This window comes from Sipha flava, unplaced genomic scaffold (genome assembly GCF_003268045.1).
Source record: "Sipha flava isolate LNK unplaced genomic scaffold, YSA_version1 205_pilon_pilon, whole genome shotgun sequence".
Lineage (NCBI taxonomy): Eukaryota > Metazoa > Arthropoda > Insecta > Hemiptera > Aphididae > Sipha > Sipha flava.
In genome coordinates, this window is record NW_020272809.1 from 999,605 (window position 1) to 1,020,391 (window position 20,787).

Sequence of the window (20,787 nt, forward strand, 5' to 3'; positions counted from 1 at the left end):
CATATATATTTCAACTAGACTCTGTCAAATAAAATATAATTCACTGACATATGCACAAACAATATTAAAATCCCGATAAAAAAATATAATTGTTTAATTTTAGGTAATATGTATTCCCATTCCAGGTTTTATCTGGCCATATATATTATATATAAATAAAATATTAAGTATACGTTATATCGTTTTGAGTTTCCTACACAAGGCCGTATTTGTGCATAGGCTCAATAGGTACTACGCTTAGGAACATATTTGAGCCTACAAAAATATATGGGTATGATTTTTTGTAATATTTTATGTTATTTTTTTTATTATTCTCATGTACACGTTTGCACAAGTAAAATATTATGTATAAAAATGTACAGGCAAAAATTATTATACTACTCCTATATTGTTTTCTTAATTTTTTTGTTATCTTAATTCGTATACCAACAATAATACACCCTCACTAACATGAACTCGGTTAACACAAATTATTGGATAACGCGAATCAATTTTTCAGTCCCGAAAAATACCATATACTTTAAGATAGGTTTTTTTTTAATTTCTCGGTTTACATGAATTTTTCGGTTAACACGAAACTCGAAAAAAATGTAGAACCCATAATGTTGTTGATTTGTTAAATTTGTTGATTATCACAAACAGAAAAATGCATACAACGTCATACAACGAAAACGATATTGTATTGTGTTGGTATATTAATGTTAATGTATAAATAATTAAGTAAACATAACTGTACTTTTTGTTTAATACTGTGGTGTATATTAGTCCCAAAGAGTACGTTTTCCTTGAATCTCGTATATTTTTTTCGGATACCTTAAATTATTTACGATTCGTGCTTTTGTAATCTATTACTGCTGGACGTACGCTAGCTATTGATGGTAAGTTTTTGCATGAAAAACGAGAAAATGTTGTTATATTTTGTTTATTGCGAGATATAACTTATTTTTTACCAAACATTCAAGAATAAATAACATTTAACTCGAACAACGTCGGTTAAAACACGGGTCCCTTACTCTTAGACTTAAGATGTACGGCCTCGTTTACACAACATTTCAGGGGTTGCTCGGGCACAGTTGTTCGTCTACAGTTGTTTGATATTATAATGTTATCGCATGTGCGTTCCGGGTTTAATGATTTTACAGTCACTTGGCCTTTAACATGACGGCCGCGCGTACACATGGAATAAAGCGATTCCATATCACTGGCTATTGAAACGTATCTTTTTTCCTGTGGCGCACGTAGTCGAGGTGCGTATTGTGCGCGCGTTCATTATTCGTTGGGAATAAAGTGAACGGATGTCGATAACATAATAGGTTCGTACCGCGTACGTATAATATACATATGTATACATAGGGCACGTGAGAAGACACCCGGGTCACCACAATTCACCGAAACGCACGTATTATACGTATTGGTACAAGTGCACGTTGTATACATGTGTGTGTGTGTGTGTGTGTGTGTGATGTCGAACCAGCAGGGCCATTATTTGCACGTGTCACAAACGAATGGTGTAAAGGTCGACCTAAATAATAGTGTGCACGGCTGCAGTCGTACGTACACCTACTACGTATGTACCAACACGAACGCGAAGAAGGGGCGAGTATCATTGTGTACGTTTACCGAACGATTTCGCTCTGTCCACCCCCGCATACTGCAGCACTACTACCCTACCGGTGCACACGAGTGTTATTATTACCATCGTCGCCGGTCACGTGAACCGTGAGCAGCAGCAGCAGCAGTCCATCGCAGCTAGTGGTGCAACGCAGCGGGCGCGACATCGTTGAAACTGTATCCAGTCCCGGGTGGAGTCCGACGTCGTTGCTCCAACACTGTTTTCTACTTCTCTGCTCCGTTCGTTCGATCCATCTGCAGCTATCGCACGACCGCCGTCGTTTCAGCGTGCCATCGAGTAAGTACGTTCAAGCTTTGTGTGGTCCCGGATAGGGTTCCGAGTGTACGTTTCGAACGTTTCCTTTGCCCCTGCCCGTCGGCATGTACCTCAATGGCGGTTTTACGGGGGGGAGGGCAATATGTGGACCGCCCCACCCCCTTTGAACCGTGTAAAAATTAAAAATATGAATAAGAAAACAGTTTACTAAAAATCGTTATGTCGATGATTTTATGTTAAAACTGTTGACTGTTTACAAAAATGTTTGCTCCTATAGAAATTCGACTGTTAACTAAGTTTGAATTAAAAATAATTTTTGTTTCAATTTTTTTATTGACACCTATATTTTTAAGTTATTCCATTTTGATATAAAGTTTATAGAACTTAAAATTACTTCTCATGTATAAAACAATAGGAAAAATAAATGGGATATATATACAAAATATTTTCGCCCCCCCCCCTTGTGACTTCTCAAGAACCGCCACTAATGTACCTAACCTAATTCGTGCATTTATTCCGCCAATAGATACCGATATTACGCTTTCGTTATTTGGAGGAACATTTCTAACATTTCTTTCTGTTTAACTATCGTCATCCAACGCTCACGGAAATCTATGACTTTTAATTAAGTTTTAGCGTTTCGAATACCTAACCAGAGACGACGCGAGGAGGTGGGCAATAGGGGCAGTTGCCCAGGGCCCCGCGCCTTAAATTATAATTAAGGCCTAACGGTTTTGATTTAACTGAACTTAAAATATTTTATTAATATAAATTATAAGACCTAACATTTATTTTGCCCAGGGCCTCGCAAACTCTAGCACCGACTGTGTACCTAACGATAATCTGAAATACGTTTTATGATTATAGTAAACGATTGATTGTTGTTTAGAAACATTCGAAATAATTCGTGAACAATTATACCGTAATAAAGCGTTGTTTTTTCTAAAAATAGTTTTGAATATTCTTAAAAAGAACAATTTTACGACCAAGCATGCACAATGCAACAGGCGTTAACGTATTCGTGTACTTTCTATTAATACAAGTGGTGCCAAGTTACTTTTCGTAAATTTCTTCAAAAAAATTTCCCCAAATTTTCCAATTGGAATAGTGAAAACGAAGCATAATGCTGTGGTATTCTTCGTAGTTTTATAATGTCCTTTTGCTTTCAAATTGAACTAATTCTATTTCAATGCCTCATAGTACAAGATATTAGACTTTCAAAATTATTATATTATTATAGTTAAGTGTAATTTTTAATTTCAACTTTAATTTCATTTACATTTTGAAATTGAAATTTTATTTCATACATTACTATAATAATCATGTATGTACTCATGTCACATCATGTATACTACTATTTTAGTAGGTACTCAAATAGATCTTGGTTAATATTTTAGATTTGTCCAAATGCCTATCTGTTACAAGTAGAAAGTATTACCTTAAAATTAAGATAGAATTTATCCGTTAAATAAATAAGTACATGTAATGCATGCGTGCGTATGTGTGCGCGTGTGTATGTTGTATGTATACAAGCACATAACGAATAGTAATAACTAGGGCGTACATTTATATATAAATACATAAATTTATTGAGCAGCGATTTCTCAATCCTGATAACAGATGAGAACGATTTATAAGTCTCCGAAGAAAATACTATTTCTTTTTCTACGTTATTTTCATGTATTTTAAAATAAAAGTGTATTTTTAAGTATTTCACCAATCATCGCATAATTTCATAAATGTTTCATTATTACAGACATATTTTGATCATTGTTATTAGGAAAATTTGCATATGATTTATTAGGTAACATAAATATTTAAACATTTCATATTTTAATACGCATCAATTCGCGCCCTAGTAATTACACAGTTAGACTAATAAAACTATTATATTACTATATAGCTAGTTACAAGTAAATTATTATATAAGTAATATTACTATACATAACTTATAACTATATCACTAATAAAACAAAGAACAAATCTAAAAATAATAAAATCAATAGAGTCTAAACAACTTTTGTAACGTTTATGATACGCATTTACTATTTCTATTATTATTATTATTGTGTACTAAACGAATAAAATAGAGTTTCGAATTCATTTTTGACTTTTTCGTTTCAGCTCCCTTGAAACCGAACTTGAGTACACTATTTAAAGTCGTATGTTTTGAACCTTAAACATTTTCGTTTTTTGTATGTCGTATACAATAAATTCGTTTGAATGGGAAGGCAAATATTTACATGAGATTATAATCATATATTTACACAAACGCTGCAGATGCGCCGTTATATGTATGTGTTTCAGAATATTTATTTGAATATATTTTTTATGTATTTAGAATATTATTCAATAAAAAAAAAAAAATTTTAAAATACTTTCATTTAAATACTTTACAAGACTGATATGTACTCGTATGTAATAGAACGTTATAAAGTTATACGTTTTCCGTTTGATCCTTTTATATGAATGTATTGGTTTTTTTTTCTACGTACATACTCGTATTTCAGATGATTAGATTCCTTAAATCGACAATAAATCACCAGAAATCAAAAAACAAGGTAATTCAGCTAACCTATTATCGTAATTAGTACTTTTTAAACGTTCTTTCAAATAAGCCATATACATTTGCAATTTACGTTAATTATACACGAATACATTCGTATTATTTTATCGCCGACCGTTGTTACATTGATTTTCGTTATTCGTACAAAAATTAAAATCGTAATTATTTTACATTTCATTAACTCGTCGACTGTACTCACTCTGTATTTTTCTAGATACAACCATGAAATTCATTTTACAGAATAAAAAACCTTAAAGTCTCACCTAGGACTTATTACTTTATTATTAATTAATATTATTTCTAAAAAATAATAAATATATTTTTTCAAATCTTTGTATTGTTTTGTCGATATTGAGAGTTTGATTTAATTTCTTAAGGGAAATTAAGGGAAATGCGTTTTATTTTTTTAACCGGTAGCACATTTTTGAATATTTAAAGTTGTGCGTGTAAGTGTGTTAACAACTGAGTTTTAAAAATAAGTACTCATATATAATCCGATATTATTATGTCAAAAATTATAATATTTTGCTAATTTCTTTTTATGGTTTTTTACCTACGTATTATAAATTCTATGCGTCTTGATCAATTAACGAGAAACTCCAGTTAATATTTTTCAAATTTCATGATTTCGGTGTGAATTACTAAACAATTACTTATATAAAGTACCTATTACATAACGTACTTTATTGTACCTAGTATACCTGTCAACCAATATTGATTTAATAAAATTATTAAAATTTGTTTTAGCCATTATTTTAGAGAGAACCGTATAAGATGTACAAATCCGGGTTACATTCAATTGTTCACATCAGTTCACCATCACATCAAATCGCAAAAGATTTGGCTACGTAAGTGAAATAAAAATAAGTAATGACTTAACAATTGGTTGTTGTCGCTACTAGAATTTTGATCTGCTGCCATGTTTTCCTTTTATTATGAAAATCCATCAAAAAATAATATTTTCAACATCCATTACCGATTTATTTTTTTTTGACTTGACCAGAAATATTTTAAATTTATTCCGTAGTACAAATCTAAAGATTTCAAAATCAAGTTTATAGTTGCTTAAGATTATTATTGTGGCTTCGAAATCTCAACTTTGGTAGTTTCCAATTATGAATTATTCATATGTTTATCCGTCGATAATTATTATTAGGTAGGTATTAAAAATTTTTTTTTTTTTTTATTCCAGTTCTCTATTAAAGGATGATATGGCTGTTGGCGTTTGCCTTATTCCTACTGTATCAATCATGTATAAATGGAAAGGAGAAGTGATAGAAGATACCGAAGCATTGATGGTAATATACAAATACGTTATGAAAATATCATATGGTTTTCCGCTGAATTTTTTTTTTTAGTAATTCGCTACTTAAAACAACCATTACTTAGGTACTTACTATACATTTTGTTTTATTTTATAAACATATGAGATACTTACCTATCTAATTTATACTCTAGATCAGTGGTTTTCAATACAGCACATTTCATCTCCAACAAAATTTTCGCGGCACACCAATCCATAAATGATGTGAACCATATTTTATATATATACATACTATTTACAGTCTACTCTATTAGAGGGTTATTTATTATGAAATATATTAATACAATCGATCGATCGAGACGACCGCGACGGGCATACTTACAATAAATAATATTATATGTATCTACGATTAGTTCGATCAGTTTTCATATCGAATATGAATAATAAGCTGGTAAATACATACTTATAAAACAATTTATAGATTTATCGCGGCACATTTAAAGAGCGCACGCGACACACCAATGTGCTACGGCACACCGGTTGGGAATCACTGCTCTAGATAACTGAATGATTAAAAAAATGGGGTGAAGTAATTTATTTAAAAAATGAATCTTGACTATGGATGTACTAGAACTGTCTTTAATAAATTAAAAATAATGTCCCGGGAAGTTGTTTTATAAATGATAGAGTTTAATTGCATACTAAACACTAACTAGGTATATAAAAAAATTAACGGTTGCATTTCGGATGATAAGTTGATGTAGGTATAAGTAGGTATAAAAAAAAAAATCAATATCTTAAAATAAATACGGTTTGATTAATTATACGTTATAAAATAACCTGTTTATTGTTTCATATTTGTATCAATTGCAGATTGTTAAGACGCGTACATCAAAAGTAGGGGATTTATTGAATAAAGTGAACACAATGTCATCGTAAGTAATTTTTTTTTTTTATAATCGTATGTCTCGTTCAAAAATAAATTATAACAGTAAAATATAAACTTTATATTTATTTTGGCACGATTTTTACTTTATTATAGGAAACAACTATTTAGTTCATTTAATAATTGTGTATGCTAAAAGTAAAATTTTTCTATTTAACATAACATTATATTTATTTATCAACAGAAAAATTAAGAAAATACTTTTAATTTTAAATATTTTATAGTATTTTTTTTATTTCTTTAATATAAATCCTTTACGTGTTAATTTGAATTAAATATTATACTAACAAAAATATTATTTTTACGTCGACACGTATTATTTCGATCATGTCTATTTGTAATTTAAATGAGAAAATCATTTATTATTGTTAATTGAACATATTAAGATACCTATTCTATGATTTGGTTTTTTTTCTTTTTAGATCTCCTGACTCCGACGAATGTAACATAATCGCTATTAAAGTGAGTTTTTAATAACACCGTTCGAATTATAATGTTCCTCTCATCAATTATAATTATGTTGTCAATATCCAAAGGTGGGCAAGTTAATGAAAATAATTAACTTGAATTAAGTTAAGTTAAGAGAACACAAGATCAAAAATTTTAACATTAAAAATGAACAGTTAACAATTCATAAATTTAACTCAATAAGTTATAAGTTAATAAGAAAAAAAAATATTAACTTAACTCAGTTTAAAAAAAATTAATCTACTTTTTTAATTAGTAAGTAAATCACATAAAAAGTGACTTCGTTCCTCAGAAAGATTTATTTCCTAAATTATAATGAACAATTCTATTGAATTTTTTATCATAATATACAACAGTGACGCTAAAGTGTTTGAAAATTACTATGACATTGTACAATTTACATCAAGGGGACACTCACTACCATATTTATTCATCTTTATAGTTAAAATTCTTTATACATAAGATTTTGTATCCAGAACCCAATACCCAAAGGTGGGCCCCCAACCTACAAAATCTTATATGACATTTGATTTACAGTGTATACGACCATTTTACTTTACATGAATATTTAATTTTTGTATTGATATTTACGTATAACTGAAAAATTTAAAGAAAATTTTAACTTGATAGATTCTTTTTAAATCAACTATAAAAAGCTAAGTTATTTCAACTGCCAGTTAATCTAGTTAAGTTAAAAAGTTTATTAGAAAATAAACTAACTAGTTAATGCCCACCTTTGTCAATATCAAGAAATAACATTTTTACAAAAATAAAGTTAAGGTTATGTTATTAAATGGTCAAAATACAACAATCATTGTTATATTACAATATTTATTACCTTATTAATAACAAAATAATTATAATATTAAAATTAGTTATATAACTTATTAAAATTATCAAATATTTCCAATAATATCAAAATAAATAAAATATAAATTTTCTTGCTTATAATATTGCAGCGGTCCCCAGTGGAATTTTAGAAAGGATCAAATAATAATTTTAAAAATTACTTAAGGGGTGTATACATTTTAATGATAACGATTAAAAAAATATAAAAATGTGTAAACTATTCATTAATTAAATATAACTTAATAATTTATAATTATAATGTTATAAACAATTTATAATTCATAAAAATTATTGCATTTTTTTAGAATAAAATATAATAATATTAAATTCAATAAAAGTAGAAACGATAAAATAAACGATAATAATAAGATAAAATAAATAAAAGTTATTCTATATAATATTACACCAAAACCAAAAAAAAAAAAATACTTTTTTATTTTATTTACTCTACTTAATTTTGAATTTTAAAACGGTATTATAATTTTTGTGTAGGTATACAAGTATTGTACGATGTGTGCAAATATTTACTAATATAACATCGAAATGTAACAATAATCTTTAAATTTTGACCAATAAATAACATAAACTTAAAATTATTTCTTAATATTAATTAATATTATTTATTTATATAGTTAATATCTAACATTTTGCTATTTTTTTTTTTTTTATATAGTAAATAACAATTTATATTTTCTCTTGCAGGTGGAAAACTTAAAAGTTCCTTACTTTGATTGGTTGATTGATAGCATTCCTGAAAATTCTGAATATTTAAGCAGATTATCACCATAATTTGAATGGAAATTTTAAAGAACAATACCTACATTATCTAAGTCTTATAACCCAATAATTATTATTGAGTTTTACCTATATTAAATAAGTTTACTCTACTTGTTTTCGACTTAGATAATTTTATAAAGTTTGAAATGATAAACATTTATTCATTCAACATTTTTTAATCAAAATTATTTGTTATGTATAAGAGAATCAAAATTTATTGCAATATCTATTATTTAATAATATACTATTCTGTTATAAATAAGTTCCTGAACTTGTATTTTTGATTAAATTGAAATACTCTTATAGATTTTTATTCTTCAATTTCAGTTTTGAAAATATTAAAATAAATAATAATCGAGAGCTAATTTAGTTAATGTTTCATGCTGATTTAAATACCCAACAAACTGATAAAACTGTAATAAACCTTACTTTAAGCAGTGTCACTAAAAATAAAACTTTGAAATATATCAATAAATGTAAATGCATAATATGTTTACAAAATAATTGGTGGTTTTAATTGAATTACGTGCAGGTTACTTATTGTTTAAAAAAAAAATAAGAAATTTTTGATGTTCATTTCAAATCTAAAAATGTTTAGTATCTGAATAATTGACTTGTACATATAAATAATATTATATGTACAAAATATTTCAATGTTTTTAATTAAATTTAAATCAAGTATACTTGATAAACCTGTCTAAAATGTAATTTACGATTAGACAAATTAAAAGGTATTAATTAAAATTTGATCACTCATTTCATTCAATAATAAGTTTATATTTTAATGTTTTATTAAAATATAAATTTTCATTTTGGGTTATGTTCAAAGCTCTAAATTATTTTGTTATAAAAAAGTTATTTATGGTATCATGACATTAAAATGATTTAATGATTAAACCATGTTAAATAATAGAAAATGATAAGATCAATTATTATTTTATTCATCATTCATAATGTAAAATAATTTTAAATTAATATATTTGCTAGCTATGTACAGAGGGGAAAACATTTGTCCTCCCTTTATCCCATACATATTGATAAAAATATAAATGGATTCGTAATAACAATATACACTTAATTAAAATGAGTAATTGTTTTTTCTGTGTAGGCTAAATAGTCAATAATATTATATTTGCTAATTTCTAACATTTATATTTGAACTAAAAAGAAAAAAGTTAGATTAAAAGAAAAAGAAAGTTAAATAAAAATATTAAAAAGTATTACATAGTTAAAAATTTAACAATTTAATTTTATTCTCATTAATTGTTTAACTAACATAAAAAATAAACATTATCCGGTGTGCATATGTCAATACCTAATTTATGTTAAGCTAAAATAATTAAAACAAATTTAAAAAAAAATTGTATTCTTGATTAATTTTCATATCTATTAATAGTTAAATATTTGATTAAAGTACAAATAATATTGACTCTTGGTACTATTACTAGCTTTTGTCCTCTTGATATAATAATACTCGATTTTTCATATTTTCTAGAATAAATATTTTTTTTCAAATATTTAAAAATAAATTTTTTCAATAATTACATTAACACATATGAAACTATATAATAAATATAATGAATTTATTTTTAGCTTCTTAAATGATTTTGTAGTAAAATTTACAGTACAGAGTTTTAATTATTATGAAGAACTTAATAGTTTAAAATATTTAATGAAAGGAAATTACAGAAATTATAAATATAATTTATAAAATCTTGAGCTTAAATGCACAAATAGTAATTTAAAAAATAATCAAACGTACAACTTTAAGATATAATTTAATATTAATACATAAAATAAGTAAAATTTAAAACAATAAAAAAAATAAGATAAATATTTCCATCATATATAATTATTAAAATACTTATTATTGATCACCATAAAGATTTAGCATTAAAATTGTAATCATTCTATTTCTTAAATATTGTAAATGGTTGCATGACTGCCAAAAAAAAAAAAAAAACAATTGTCATAATTTCTCTAAACAAAATACATAATATAAGCAAAACAAATTATTTTTTTTAATACTGCCCTGTACAATTTATCAATATACTTGTTATAATACCGCAAAAATAATTATTTAACAACATTTTTTATTACAAAAATATTTAGAAAAAATTTAATTTAACACATTTTTGTCATATGTCAATACATTTTTAAAGACATTAGCAAGTTTTCTCATTACTATAGATGCATTAATAGCAATATATTATACTTGTTAACACAAATTAATTTCAAATAGTCATTATTGATAAAAGTAAATCTAATTTTCAGTAATTAAGACGTAAACTTTTTTATGTGTATACAAATTTAATTAGAAGTTTATAGTCATTAATAAAATTCTCTATTAAATATAACATCAAGAGAAATTTTGAACTAGATTTATTGCAATCTGAGTAATAATGTAGTAGAAAAAGAAAGTTTTATTCAAATTTTACTACTGTTGCGGCACTTTAACAATATAGTAATATACATTTTTATTGATAATTAATTTAAAAAATGATAATTATCAATTAATCATCAAAATTTGATCATTTAAGTCTAATAAATTTTTTCAGTCATAGAAAATAATAAATAATTATTGAACACAATACCCTAACTTTTTCTTTACATATATTATCCATTTTATAATGATTAGTAACTTAGAACCTTAATATTAATCAGAATTATCTTCCGTGTCATTATTTTGACTTAATACTCTATTGAGAGCAGCAATATATTGAGGGGTACGATGATAAACATGATTTTTCTTATGGAAAAGTTTTGGCCGTTTACGTTTTTTCTGAAAAAAAAAAAAATAAAAAAAAAATTATCAATTACTTAAATTTCTAATTTCTAATATTATATTTAAATTCCTAATTACTTCTGAAAATAAAATAAAAAAATTTATTAGACATTATATACTAGAATTATACACAAAATTAATGTATAGAATTATAAAATATTAATAACTTATTTAAATACCAGTCTTTATTGGTATTTACATAAATAATCAGTCTGCTTTATTCATTAAATTTAACTTCTATTTGCTAACAAATTTAAATAATAACGAACACAAAAAAATTATAAATATAAAATATATAATCTTATAGATTATTATTTAATTTCTCAATATTCATCAATAAGATTTAATATCAAAAACAATGAATAATGTACCTGTATTAATAACAAGGTGTATACATTAAGTAGAATAGTTTTTGCTACATTTGATTTTAAATTTAAAATACATAAACAGAAAAATACTTAAAATAAAAATATTGTTCTTTTAATAAAATTAGTGATGTTTTAAAATACTTTTAGTAAAATAAATAAAATACTTGATCCAAACAAAAAGATTTAAAATTAATTATTGTAGAAGTTAAATTGAATGTGATATAATTTTTAGAAAATTACTTTTTTTTTCAATCTAGACTTATTCAGAATTTACAAGTGAAACAGAAGTTCAGAATCAATAACCACCACAAAAATGATTAATTTGCTTTAACATTCAATAATATAATTTTTACATGCAAATTTTTCATCATTTTCTTTAAAAAAAATTAATATTATTTTACAGCAAACATTCCTCTCTATAATACTTAATGATATTATTGAAAACCCCAATAAAGTTTTTATTCAATAAGTTATATAATAACATATTAGCATAATTCTTAATTCTCCAACATCATAAATATACTAAATATAAGTTATTTAATATACAAATCCATATTTTTACCCTTCTTTTTTCACCACGTTTAATCACAGGTGCTGGTGTCAAAACATCTGAAGATGATTGTTCAGATTGTTCTGTCAATGCAAACAATTAAAAAAAATTAAATAAAATTATTTAAATTGAAAAATATTTAAAATGTAATACATACCATCAACAACCATGCTATAATGCAATAAATTAAATTTTACTATATCATACAATTTTGTAATTCCATTTTTTCTATAATAAAGCAGTTCTTCACGACGTTTTTTAAGTAAGTATTCTTGCTTTAGTCGTATATTCAATGACCACAGCTCAACCTCAGTTAAATATCGAGTAAACTTTTTTAACTGGTTTTCAATGCCTAGTATACTTCTACAAAATGAGAAAAAACATAAAGAAAAATCCAATCAGAAAAATAAATTTACTGCATAGTTAACATACTTTTCTTCTTGTGTTAGTCTACGTTTAGGTTTATCTTTTGAGAAAAAATATTTATCCATTAATTGATAATCATGAACAATTTCTTTGGCAAGTGTTCTTTCATATAACCGTGTACAGTACATATCAACACACGCAAGATTATAATCTGTAATAATATACAATTGAGATCCATTGAAAATAGTTAATTTATGATATCATATTTTTCCACTTAGACTTATCGTATAAGTAATGTTTGTATATATTTGACTATTATATGATCACAAAATGTATATTTACCATCGCCAAAATCATTCCACTCTGATATAATGCTTAAAACTGCTTCAGCGTTATTATCAAAATCATTTTCCTACACAAAAATATATTGTTGAGTTAATAATACATAAAAACAATAAAACATTTTTATAAAAATGTAATCATACCAACTCAAATTCATCTCTAATAGGATTGAACCCAATTTCGGCGTACTGAGCTTTAGATAATCCAGATAAATGAGTAATGCTTTCATTTAATTTAAAATGGACCGTTCGATCTTCTAATCGTGGTTTCTTTATTGTACCCCAAGTCAGTTTTCCAATTATACCATCCAAAAAATACTTTGCGAACTGTAGTTTGATTTCTTTAATATTAATAGTAAAAAATAAAAAATGATATTAAAAATAACATTTTTTTAGGTTTACAAATTTTAAGCATAATAATAAAGTAATTTACCAGCTGGAGTTCTATTTATTATACTCTTTGGTAATTCGTCCCAACATCCAAAAGAATACTGTTCAACAAAGTCTAAAATATGCATAAGATCATCACCGGTCCATCCATCATTGGAAACTAAATACTGTCCAGGAGATTTTTGACCCTTAAAATATTTTAAAATTAACATTGTCAACCAATAAAATCAAATAATTGTACATAATATACATAATATGCTACATTGTGCATATTGATTTCAATTTTTTAATTAGTGACAAACATTAGTAGTTATTTCATACATTTTAACAAATTAATTAATATTATCAATTTAATAACTAACACTACTTATAAATAAATATAATTAAATTTCACTAATTTCTTAGTTTAATTTCATTACATTAAGTTTCACACACATCAAATGAATATTAGAATTAAAATCATGAACTTAAATATAAATATATAATAAATAGATGTGTGGAAATAATATTGTAATAATAAATAACTTTTTTTGACTGTTGTCTTAATTGTATAATAAGAAAGAACAACAATAAATAATTGCATTTAACACGTTCACCGTCAGTTATTGCCATAGTGCAGTAGTTCATTGAAATTGTTTAATTTATACTTCCCATACAGCATTTTTGAATCAAAAAATCCATAAAAATATATCCTGTTAGTTGGAATTCCAATATTTATGATTAAAAATTAAAAGATCATTTTACAAGCATTACATTTTTCAATGTTGAAACTGAAATATTTAATTATAATTTTTAATCATTTTACTACCAATATTCTATTTTTAATTTAATGTATTTTAAAAATTAACTTTTATTCAATATACTAGGATTATATAACCGTTATAATAAATTAATTGGGGTACTCCGTCCCTCTGCGTCCCCCCCCCCTCAAATTGAGCACTGTATATATATAATAATCTTCTTTCGATAAGCAATTAAAATTGATTTTGTACATATTTTAACGACTTTGTTTGGACATATATTTTATATTTTATAAAATTTGCAATAGGTTGTATTATTTGTCATTATTTACTTTTTTTACTAATAACTAGAGCCCGGATTTATATGCATTTTCGTGTTTGTATTAAGTCTATGGAGGTTTAAAATGTCCACGATTCATATCACACCGAATTTAACCACCAAATTTTATATTGCATATTTGTTCATAAATGCATATAATATGCATATCTAATGGGTTTTTAATAAATTAAAAATGTTTGTATTTTTTTAAGTCTTCTATTCGGTTTTTGATTTAGGTAACTTCAAATGATCTAAAATTTTAATAAAATCTAAAATATTACTTTTAGTTTTTTTTTTTTTTTTTTTGTATTATAAGCTTAAGATTGATTTAAATGATTTAAAATATAAAACAGTGGATATTATTTATTATTTTTTTTTTTTTTGATAAAATATTTAGAATTTTATTTGGTATAAAAGTGTGATTTTTTTTAAAAAAAAACATTACATTTCATAAAGTGTAACATAATGCATATAATTGCATATTTAGGTACTTTTTTCTTTGCATATTTGCATCATATTTGACAATTTTTTAAATGCATATAAATCCAGGCTCTACAAATAACAATACATAGTTGATTTAAGGGAGTGTCAATAATTGAAAACACATTTCTAATATTTAAATTAATTTACTTTTACTATTGGTAAAATCATACCAATATATGATCACTGATCGTAACTTTCAAAAACAAGTATTTTATAGATTAGCTTTTCTCAAACATGAACTTATAAACAATCAAATGGATATCAAGGAAAGAATTAAGTGTATTGAAATACGTTTTAATGTCAATAATACTACAAATATAAGTAGCAATAGTCAAAATATGTCATTATTAAACAATATAAGTAACTGTACATTTCCAATTGATAACCCAACAGATTGAGATATGTTTAATGACAAAATATCTGGTGATAGAGTATTTCAAATTAATTTGATAAATAGAGTACATTTGTTTATATTCAAATATTTTAAGTATATTTTATTTTGTTTTATGATAAGCAAATCAGCTAAGTTACACTGGTAGTAAATATTTAAAAATTATGATCAAAAAAAGATTATGAGTAATTTATTTTGATATTCATGTTGTATGCGGTCTACCGCCTGTTTCGTCATATGTGGTCTACCACATAGTTAAATCAAGAGCGTATTTGAGGGAGTAGGCATTCACCCCCCCCTCCCGTAGCTCTTATTTTTTTTAAATATAATACATTGATTTATTTAAAAAATGTAATGTATAAATAATTAAGAATATAAATTAATAGTCTATCATTATAATGTTATTATAACAGGAACATGAGCTGTAGGTAATGAACTGTAAATTATTTTTAAGTTTGTATTGAAAAAAAATTAGTTTCACCCCTCTCCCCATGGCCACAACTCAAATACGCCCTTGAGTTGAATGAATGAATACATAAATGTGGAATTACAATATATTTATTAATATAGAATTTCAATATAATATTGCAGAATTGCAGAATAATGTATCACGTATAACGGCACAAACTAAACTGTAACTGATTTTCTCATAAGTTTAAAATTACAGACACGATTATTACTCTATTTAATTACCTATATTGCTATGAGCTGACACCGAGTCCATTAAGATTATAAATCGTTAAGATAAAACTTAATAGCCGTCGAATGCCGCCGTCGGATCAATGGGAATGAACTACAATATATATATATATATATATATAGATGCACAGCAGTAGACCGCATATGACGCGTAGAAACATACGTGGTAGACGACAAGTGTGCAGTAGACCGCATAAAACATGAATACTGTTATTTTTTGATAGGTTATTGAAACATTAAAGTCGGAAAGAAAAATAAATTTTCAAGTTTGGCTATTTGTACAGTTATTTTTGGTAAGAATCGTTAAAATCTTGGGAATACAATTTATGTGTAATATTCATAATATATATTTTAGTTAAATTTAGTTTTTATTAACTTTATTTTGAGAAATTAAGCAGATTTCTTACTTCGTGAGTTGCTTTATGAGACATGATAAATTTTACTTAACAGTACAAGTAGGCACTTCATTGTTGAAAAATTAAAATTATTAATAAAATCTATGCAGAAATTAATTTTTAAAACAAAATAAAAAATAGTTAATAAATGGTATTTAATTTAATATGTATAATACTTTATTACTAATTAATTCTTATAAATATTAATGCAATTAATTAATTTAGTGAAAATTATTTTTCAGATACAGTTAAACAACAATCAAAATTTAAAAATATATCTGAAAATGAAATGGAAGAAGTTTTAAAATATGTTCTTGCTCAAACTTCTTTTAATTTAAAATGACTAGAGAAAAATAATGTAAGTTAATTTCAACAATGGTTCTAAAAATAAAACTTAAAATATATACATAAATAAATTTTATTATTTGTTCTATTGGTGTAACTAGGTTAAACTAACCTCTAAAATGAAATCTAATTTGTTTCTCTCCTCTCATTACTCATAAAATGATGTGGATACCGCAGGATATCTACAATTTATATTTGCAATATATGTGAATGCAGAGCCTCTACAATCTGCTTAGATTATATATATACAATATTTAAATAAAATTAAATTATTACAGTTATATAAGTATATTAATTAGAATAAAAAAAATCATCTTGGAAATAACTATAAAATTGAATTAATCAATATTAATAATTTAAATTAAATTAAATTACTTATAAACTTTTAATAACATTTACTTAAATTATTTAAATTTAATATAAATATAAATATTAATACATTTAATAATATTGTTTTCTAGTATTTAACAAATGTACTAATTTAATATCTATTGATTAATTAATTATGGCATTTGTGAATAATTAACATTTATTAACCTCAACAAAACTTGTTTTTCAAATTTTAATTAAGATGCAAATAATTATTTAAGAAACTATAAATAATTCAATCATTTAACATGAATTCATCTAAACACAACATTTGATTTCTAATCTTTAATAAATATATTAAAAATATATTTAATGTATATAGGTTTTTAAAAATTTACTTTAAAATGCAAAATGGTTCAAAATATGATTATTAATTATTTAATGATATTTTAGAATGTACTACTGGTCATAATACAATATTTAATAAATCATTAATTTTTTTTTCAAATATTTAAGTAATGTTACAATAATATTGCCATGCTGTGTGGAAGCTTTACATATACAAATAAATAATTAACTAAATTTAAAATAAATAAAATGTTATAATATATTTTAAATTTTAACGTATTTTATACTTTAACATATATCAAACCAAAATTGTCTAGAATAACTAAATATTCTGTGAAATAACTAGTTAACCTTCCAGCGGGCGCGCTGTTGTAAATAATACAACAGTTTTATATCTATTAGCTTATTCAACCTATATTCTATTTTTATCTTGTCGGCGGTCATGGGTATTCCTCCGAAATGTTATTTTCTACGTTTTAGACTATTTTTGAGTGTTTCAGTTCACATTATTGCAGAGAATCGATGAAGTATTGATAGAATTGTCGCAAAACACAACACGCGCCATTCCGTATACCCACGTAAAACACAAAACGCGTCGTTCAGTGTACCTGAGTTATTATTTAGTAATTTTTATTTTTGTGGTGGTAAAAAAAAACAAAATTTTTTTAATATTGTTTTATATCACTATGTAATATATACATTTTTATTTTTTTTTATATTAGATATAATATGTACGATTATCTCAACATATTAGGACTGTTGTAAAATGTACAACGCGCGACTACTCTTGTTTCAAATAATGGCGCGCCCGCTGAAAAGTTAAAGTATAATTTTCATTTATACATATATTATCATTTTTCACATATTTCGTAGATAATTCATAAACTACCTAGTTATTTTATAAAATACATACATTTATATTTTAAATTTGTTGTTTGTAAATTGTTTCTCAAAATTAATAATACAATGTATAGCTAATACCTTAGTATAGTGTAGATTCTATATGAATTGTTATACTAATGATAGAAAACAAAATATAATTTCTCCAAAAACATTAACAAGTTTTTTTTTTAATAATTTATAGATTTTAATAGAATTAAAGTGACCAGAGGTAATTTTTCAAATCATTTTATTCATAATTTTTAAATGGTTGAAAATAGTGAAATTGTACTTAATATATTTAATAATCAAAAGTATTTTAGAAACAAGAATGTTGACAATCTTAATAATAATACATGTACGACAATTTTATCTAACACAATTAAACATACATGAACACTGCAGTCGCTGACAAAAAGAACATCAGTTTCATCAAATTTATTGCTATGATAGACAGTAAAATAACGATATTTTGCACGTATGAATGTAAAAATTTGACACAATAATGAAGTGATGCCAGGGAACGTATAAAATAACTAGGAAAGTGTATAAATTATATACATTACCTACATGTTTTAGTTATTTCATAAACTGATTCAATACTTAAACCACAACATATATAAAGCATATATACTATTTTTTGTTGTATGAGTTCATTACTAACAAATAATCAAAGTTTTTCTAACTATTTATTATATTGATGACAAATGTTGACATAATAGTTATTATTACCTATTTGTTTTGCTTATGTCAAATAACAGAATAATAAAATAAATGACAGTATATACATGTCAAATTCTATTATTACCCAAAATAATTAAGTGTAATATAAAATTATTTTAAAAAACTAATTTAACTTTAATAATATAAAATAACACTAATTCATGATTACTCACTACCAACAAGTATAATAAATACTGCAATCATATAAAAATTACTATGAATTATAACATTTATTAACACTACATTTATTGGAAGTCAATAAATAATAAGAATAAAAATTGAAAATATCTACTTACTTTTAACTTGTATCCATGACTGTTTTTATGATCACCTATTTCAGCTCCATGACTAAAACACTAGAATTTAAAAAGAATCAGGTGTGAATATCATAAAGTATAGCCAAAGTGAAATCATAATGTACAAATGTGTAAATAATCAAATACATACACCCAAACATAGTTGAAAGTATGAACATTCCAAACACACTACAGTCAAACTGTCTATAACGTCCTGACAATATGTGCAAGTGTTGTCCATGGTAATAATCTGCAAGTGATATTTCAACGAGTTATATTATTGCACAATATGATACTGTCCAGAACGGAAATTAACATTGGCGTCATGACTGTTGAGATGTAGCAGCGATCTACACTACAGCATTTTGTAACATTCACAGTGCATCATTGTGGCCATGGATACAGCTCACGTTAATAGTCAAATGACCGTCTTGAACACTGGACCCTGTAAGACCACTGACAAACAACAAGAACCGAACCACCACAGGCATTACCGTAACGACTGGCCTCCTGCAGTCGAGTTGCTTTGCCTGCTTGTTCTAATCAGCAAACACTGCTCGCCGGACGCGAGTTGATCGCATGCCCACGCCCAACAATCGGAACTCCAACGAACTACTAGCTGTTTACACCGGACGGTTTAAATGATCAGGTTTTCTGGACACCACAGCTAAACATCAGACGATACGTACTATTGAGCTGAACGGAATCTTCACTGGTTGCGCAACGGCCGAAGAACCGACGACTATCAGCCGAATCGTAAAACCGTTTGATAACGGCGTAACAAAACAAACGTAACTGCAACGGGGACGCGCGCCAATGTTATGTTGTCTATCAGAGGTGGCCGCTACCGGACGACGCAGCACGACAATATTCCACCACCCACTTGTTCCACCACCCGAACCGTGTTTGTTTTGTTGACAGCCGCGACAATGGAATAAACGTACCAAATACTATCACGCGCGAGTTATTAAAATATACTGAATACATGAAAAAATTACTGTAAACACTTAAATTCTTTAGTATTTATCAGTGTTATAAGAATATCAATGTTCATAAACAATTTATATTGAATAATTGGTTAAATTCGTTTTTTATCGCTCAACACAAATCTATGTACAGTTAAAGAAACACAAATAAAGAATACAAATAAAAAGTGTATATTATTAAAATCATAAAGACGTGATTATTGTTATATTCTTCTGTTGCGGCAGTTTAGACGTGAATAACGAGAATGAAAGACGTCGGTCGAAAATACACGTTTCATTGACTATCGTATTTATTACTTGGCATATCGCAATTTAG

General features: G+C 25.7%; 2 protein-coding genes across 4 annotated transcripts; one reads left to right on the forward strand and one right to left on the reverse strand.

The window, feature by feature from the left end:
* The first annotated feature begins 1,551 nt into the window (after nt 1-1,551).
* On the forward strand, nt 1,552-8,868 carry LOC112682507 (protein CutA homolog). Of its 2 annotated transcripts, none has more exons than XM_025553131.1 (6): nt 1,552-1,913; nt 5,202-5,302; nt 5,647-5,752; nt 6,592-6,653; nt 7,087-7,126; nt 8,684-8,868. In XM_025553131.1, the coding sequence occupies exons 2-6, from the start codon at nt 5,229-5,231 to the stop codon at nt 8,768-8,770; spliced, it is 369 nt and encodes a 122-aa protein (XP_025408916.1). In that variant the 5' UTR covers nt 1,552-1,913; nt 5,202-5,228; the 3' UTR covers nt 8,771-8,868. The 2 variants fall into 2 exon arrangements, with proteins under 2 accessions (XP_025408916.1, XP_025408915.1); XM_025553130.1 differs by having other exon boundaries at nt 1,556-1,909.
* Nucleotides 8,869-11,354: 2,486 nt separating this feature from the next.
* On the reverse strand, nt 11,355-20,480 carry LOC112682516 (transcriptional adapter 2B-like). 2 transcript variants are annotated; one of them, XM_025553143.1, is made up of 10 exons: nt 19,980-20,480; nt 19,637-19,735; nt 19,486-19,545; nt 13,602-13,746; nt 13,313-13,509; nt 13,170-13,239; nt 12,894-13,038; nt 12,619-12,824; nt 12,474-12,544; nt 11,355-11,540 (listed from the first exon to the last, which is right to left on the reverse strand). In XM_025553143.1, the coding sequence occupies exons 2-10, from the start codon at nt 19,724-19,726 to the stop codon at nt 11,415-11,417; spliced, it is 1,110 nt and encodes a 369-aa protein (XP_025408928.1). In that variant the 5' UTR covers nt 19,727-19,735; nt 19,980-20,480; the 3' UTR covers nt 11,355-11,414. The 2 variants fall into 2 exon arrangements, with proteins under 2 accessions (XP_025408928.1, XP_025408927.1); XM_025553142.1 differs by having other exon boundaries at nt 19,802-20,480.
* Nucleotides 20,481-20,787: the final 307 nt, after the last annotated feature.